Source organism: Condylura cristata, unplaced genomic scaffold (assembly GCF_000260355.1).
Source record: "Condylura cristata isolate star-nosed mole 26May11 unplaced genomic scaffold, ConCri1.0 scaffold00007, whole genome shotgun sequence".
Classification (NCBI taxonomy): Eukaryota; Metazoa; Chordata; class Mammalia; order Eulipotyphla; family Talpidae; genus Condylura; species Condylura cristata.
The window spans coordinates 2,527,616-2,533,148 of NW_004567108.1; the positions used below are offsets into that span (position 1 = coordinate 2,527,616).

At 59.8% G+C, this 5,533-nt stretch overlaps 2 protein-coding genes across 3 annotated transcripts in view; one reads left to right on the forward strand and one right to left on the reverse strand.

The window, feature by feature from the left end:
• The window catches only part of CCT5 (chaperonin containing TCP1, subunit 5 (epsilon)), an 8,967-nt gene extending 6,956 nt beyond the window's left edge, over positions 1-2,011 (forward strand). The window contains 4 exon segments of the mRNA XM_004678055.2: positions 61-329; positions 702-839; positions 1,011-1,191; positions 1,767-2,011. Of these exon segments, the coding sequence (XP_004678112.1) occupies positions 61-329; positions 702-839; positions 1,011-1,191; positions 1,767-1,894 (716 nt within the window). The 3' untranslated portion in view covers positions 1,895-2,011.
• A 2,493-nt stretch (positions 2,012-4,504) lies between these two features.
• Positions 4,505-5,533, reverse strand: part of CMBL (carboxymethylenebutenolidase homolog (Pseudomonas)) — a 10,720-nt gene continuing 9,691 nt past the window's right edge. For both annotated transcript variants that reach the window (XM_012721719.1, XM_004678056.2), the window contains exon 6: positions 4,505-4,888. In XM_012721719.1, the coding sequence (XP_012577173.1) occupies positions 4,709-4,888 (180 nt within the window). In that variant the 3' untranslated portion in view covers positions 4,505-4,708. The remainder of the gene's footprint in view (positions 4,889-5,533) is intronic.

The following is a 5,533-nucleotide window of genomic DNA, read 5'->3' on the forward strand; positions in this document are numbered from 1 at the left end:
GGCAGGGCTCTGGAATGTCTTGGCCAGAGCGGGGTGGGGGCAGCAGGTGTAGTGGACGAGAGCAAGTCAGGGCACGTGTGGGCTGAGTGCAGGTTTGCTACCGTTGTCCACTGTCTTCCTCCTCCACTCCCCGCCACAACCAGTTGATCGCCATTGCGACCGGGGGCCGGATCGTCCCGCGGTTCTCAGAGCTGACGGCTGAGAAGCTGGGCTTTGCTGGGCTGGTCAAAGAGATCTCATTTGGGACAACGAAGGACAAGATGCTGGTCATCGAGCAGTGCAAGAACTCCAGGGCCGTGACCATTTTCATCAGGGGAGGAAACAAGATGGTGAGACTTGAGTTGCCTTTCCCAGGATGCTTCACAGAGACGCGGTGTGAGGTGCTGGTGGCCATGGCCACCGTCAGTCCTGGAGGTGGAGAACGGGAGTGGGCAGCGGCCGAGACCGCCTCCCCCCGCGACGCTCCCGGGGCCCGTCTTGTCGCGTCTTGGCCGCCTTCGCGTGGTTTGTCCTGCTGCCTGTTCAGTCCTGGCTGGTTTAAACTACCTTGTAGGGAGAGAAGGCGATGGAGGCGCGAGTGTGGCCTAGGGCCTTGCTTCCTTTCCACCAACATGGTTGGGGCTGGGGCAGGCGCCCGGCTGCCAGGCAGCTTGAGCGCAGAGGTCACGGTCGAGTCGACTTAGGCAGCGCTGTGTCCCCAGATCATCGAGGAGGCCAAGCGATCCCTTCACGACGCGCTGTGTGTCATCCGGAACCTCATCCGAGACAACCGCGTGGTGTACGGCGGCGGCGCCGCGGAGATCTCCTGCGCGCTGGCCGTGAGCCAGGCAGCGGACAAGGTGAGGTGCTGCGCAGCCTGCGGGGTCTCCAGCCCGGGCTCCCGGGCCCGGTGGGAAGCGCCCTGGCGAGTGCCGGCTAAGCAGCGGAGTGCCCTTCGCTTCTGCGTGGCCCCCCAGTGCGTGCGTGACGGGCTGCCCCGTGTCCCCCGCTCACTGCCGCCCTGCCCACAGTGCCCCACCCTGGAGCAGTACGCCATGCGCGCCTTCGCCGACGCCCTGGAGGTCATCCCCATGGCCCTGTCGGAGAACAGCGGCATGAACCCCATCCAGACCATGACCGAGGTCCGAGCCAGACAAGTGAAGGAGGCGAACCCCGCCCTCGGGATCGACTGTCTGCACAAGGGCACAAACGGTGAGCGCGCGGTGGGCGACGCTAGCCCCGAGGTGGGGCCTCTGGGGCCTGGCCCTGGGGCTGACCAGCTCACCTGGGCGCAGGTTAGATGCTAGACTGGACTCAATGACCAGCTAGTGGCTTACGCCGAAGGTGGTTTTCAGTCACTTTTACACACACAAGGTCCATCACAGTGGGCTCTGGGGGTCGTGTGGAACAGCTGAGGTCGGCTTCCTGCTCCCTGTTCGTAGTCGTGCCCGTTGGCCAGGGGTGTGTGATGGTGAACACGGCAGCGTACTCGGCCTGCGGAACAGCCCAGTCCCTGTTCTCACTGCACCGGGCCTGAGGCTCTGCGATCGGCACCAGCCGCAGGCTCTGGGCCGGGGCTGAAGTCTCCCTCAACAGTGTGATCCTAGCTGGCCCCAGGCACTTCACTTGCGGTTGAAGACAGGTCCGCCTCCCACCCACCGCCTCAGGTTGCGGAGGTCCTTGAAATACAGCTGGTGCCAGTGGCCGCAGATCCCGGGCGTCACTGTGACCGTGTGGGCTGTCGGTGCGCATGCGTGCTCTCGGTAATCGGCTGGTTTCTCCCTCAGATATGAAGCAGCAGCACGTCATAGAAACCTTGATCGGCAAAAAGCAGCAGATCTCTCTCGCCACGCAGATGGTTAGGATGATTTTAAAGATTGATGACATCCGTAAGCCTGGGGAATCCGAAGAATGAGAGAACCTAGAATGAGTGCAGTAAGACCCTGGAACGTGGCGCCGATCATCTGCAGTTATTTATTGTTCCGCCCTCCGCGGGTCCCTCTCGATGCGGCAATAAAAGGCTGTTTGGTAACTGGCTTCAGAGTGCTCTGATTGTGGGGTCCCGTCTCCCGGGCTGTGCATCGCTCTTGAGTTTCAGTGGGACGTTAGTTGTAGTCAAGTGTCTTAAGTGGGAGACAGCGCAAAGCATTGAGGGTTTGAGGTTTGTTTGCACAAGAGGGATCCGGCTCAGCTTACAGAGCACCCTTCGAAGCGGCACCATGGGGTGGGGGGTATGGGGTGGGGCTCCTATCAGCAGTGCGTCCCCACTGGGGGCGCCAGGTGGCAGGGCTGTCCGGGGCAGGGGCGGGTTCTGCAGCGCGGTGGCAGCGCTGTCCAGGGCCCCTTTGCTGATCCTGGCCCCGGCCCACCTGAGCACAGCCGGCTGGCGGGTGCCGAAGGAGGTGACGGCAGAGGCAGAGCAGGAGACGCCTCTGATGGCCCACGCGGGCGGGCTGGGAGGCGGCCAGAGGCTTCAGGCCTTGGCCTAGGAACCCCATGGTTCTCACCCAGGAGGTGCGCTGCCCACCCCTCAGGGTGGTCACCAGCCTGTCAGGCCAGCTCCTCCCCCCAGGGCTCAGCCCTGACACTGTGTTCCCTCCAGGGGCCTGGGCCGGGAATGCCGGGAGAAGGTGACCAGGCCACTGAGCCCTCGGCGGGGTCTGCCACACAGGTCAGATTCGAAATTAGGAAATGGCCCGTGGTCCAGGTCGACTTTGGTGACATCGCGGGGCCACCACAGAAACATAGGCACTGGCCGCTCCTGACGTTGGGTCCTTGTGTCTACACTAGTGCTCCGGTGGGTTCACTGAAGTGGATTGAGGAAATGTGCCAATACTCCTACTCATGTTAGTGTTTCTGGAACACAGCTCTGTGTTGAAAGCTTGAACCCTGAGGCACCTTCACCCTGCAGCGGACAGGAGCCCGACCCTGGCGGGCGCCAGGCAGACTTGGTCTAGACCCTGCCCAGCGCTTACAGCAGTGAGCTGGCAGCGGATGGGGCAGTGGACAGACTGGTCAGTCGAGCAGAAGGCAGCCTCCAACATCCTCCCTTCCCAAGCGTGGCACCCAAGTCCACAGGGGCACGTGGGGCTCCCAGACACCCCCACGAGCCCAGCTCCTGTCAGTCCTGGCTGTGCACACCATTTCCCTAACCTGGGCAGGCTGGGGAACCAGGACGGGTTCTGGCGGAGGCCCCCTGACGAGAACAGGCGCAGGTAGAGAGCTTCCCTACCACGACTGGGGTCGTGAGGCCGAGGGGGGCAGCCCTCACCCACATCCTGATGCCAGCGAGATCCTGCAGTGATCTCAGCCACTGCCAGTCGGGCTTGGACTTTGCAGCCCGACAACTCACCTGAAAACTCCAGGCGAGACCAAAACCAGCCCCCACGGCCCCGCTTCTGCTGCACTCCCAGGTGCCCGCCCAGCTGACCCGGTCCACCGTGTCCCCAGCTTCTCTTCACCTGCCCGTCACTACTGCCCTCCCCCGCCAAGGGCTCCGCCTCCCAGTGCTCCCTGGAAAGGCCGCTCTTACATCCCTTGGCACCCCCAGGCCCAGCCATGGACAGTGGTGGTGACTCCCGAGACCGCGGGGCACCCTCCCGCTGCTCCCACTCTTCCTCTGCAAGAACTGCCCCCCAATGGGCCGTGGCGCACACGGGGGTGAAAACAGGACCTCCCCACGGAGCGCTGACGGAGGAGCCGCACAGCCCAGGCCACGGTGGGGGCTCTGCAGACGCCGAGGTTCCCAAGAGAACAGGTCTCTGGTCTGAACTGGACTTTGCTGGGGAGAAGCGTTCTGCAAAGTCAGCAGGGCACGTGGCTGGTGTAGACAGCGCTGCCCACGCAGGACCCCTTCCTGCGCTGCGGGGGTGCTCGACTGTGGCCAGGGCTACCAGGAGCTGGAGATGAATGCGTGCGGGTTACGCTGCTTACAGCACTGGGTCTCAGGAGGGCAGCCTCCTGCCTCCGTCTGCCTCAGCCCGCCCACCCCGCCGCAGGCCTGGACGCTGTCCAGTCAACACCCCCAAGCCGTGCCTCCCCCTCCTCCCCCTTCCATTGTCAGTAGTTTGATTTTAATTAATTCTGATTCAATGCATGAGAGAATTGTCACGCAGCCCTTGCCCCTGAGACCCCAAAACGCCAGGGCTTAGAAAATCCCTGCCTCGGAAACAGCTGGACAGTAACTCAAATCCATCATCTTTAATTAGCTTTTAGATAAAGTCATACATTTTAAAGCAGAATTGAGTTTATTAGCTTGGTATAATCAGGCCATTTTAATGCCAGGTTTTAAAGTCAGCATTTCTCACAGTGCCATGTGACCGTAGCAGATTCATCTGCAGGAAGACAAGCTACTCAGCTAATTAAGCTGGCTCTTCCCCACCTGGGCGTTCAGTGCATGTCCTCCTGGGCTGTGGGGCTCGGTCACTGAAGGACCAGCAGGGTGCAAGGGGAGGGAGCCCACTCCCGCTGAGCGACGTGGCCCGGCTTCTGCTGATAAGGGCACGCAGGTGTTTCCACGACTGGCCTGTTCTAATATTTTTTATTTAGGCACGCGCTGGAAATTAAGTTATTTCATACATTAATTCCTACTGAACTGGCATTTCAGGTGACAGTGAACTGCAGGTTTCTTGGTTTGTTTTACATGAAGTGAAAATTAAATCAAATGATGAGGTACTGGAGGCAAGGTTCGGGGTGGAAGCTATTTGAGTCAGCTTGCACGTGGCCGTGGCTAGATGTACTTGTTCAGCCACTCAAGTAAATTCCTTCTTGCCTCATCAATATAGGGCTTGTCCTCAGGTGTGCAGTCTTCTCTCTTCCGATGCACAAAGCCGTGGGTTTGCCCGGAGAACGTTTTGATTTGGTACTCCACTTTGCAATGATCTTTCAGTTTCTGAGTCAGCAGCGAGACCTAAGACGCAAAGGACGTCATGAGGATATGATTTTAACCCTCGAGTACGACGAATCCCCTCTCTAAATCTGAGAACGCTCAGAAGTTAAGATATTTAACATCGGGGGGCCTCCCAAGTGGCACAGGAGTGAAGTCTCAGCATTACCAAGCTGTCACCGCTGCGGCCTGAGCATGTCAGTCAATGGAGGGACCCCCAGGGCGCGGCAGACCTCTCCTGCCTCCCCGCTGCTCCCCTCAGCAGTGTACTTCCTCCATCTGCCTGTTCTGCCCCCCACTCTTGTCTCTGGTGAATCCTCTCACCCCTCTGCACCTCTGGCCTATACCCCAGTTCTGTATGCACAAATAAATAAGTAAATCTTTAAAAAAAAAAAAAAAAAGCTCCTTTAAATTAGCTGTACAGAGTCAGCCCTCCCTGGTGGTGCAGGGATAAAGGCTCAGCACTATGCAACCATCGCCAGCCACTGCAGCACAAGATCGATCCCTAGTCAGAAAGCTGACCCACATGGCACAGCAGACTCCCCTGGTTTACCCCCTGCTCCCCTCAGCAGTGTATTTCAGTGCACCCCCACGTTCTGCTCCCCACTCTACCTCTGGTGAATGCTCTCCCCGCCCCTGCACCTCCGGCTTGTACCCCAGTTCTGTATG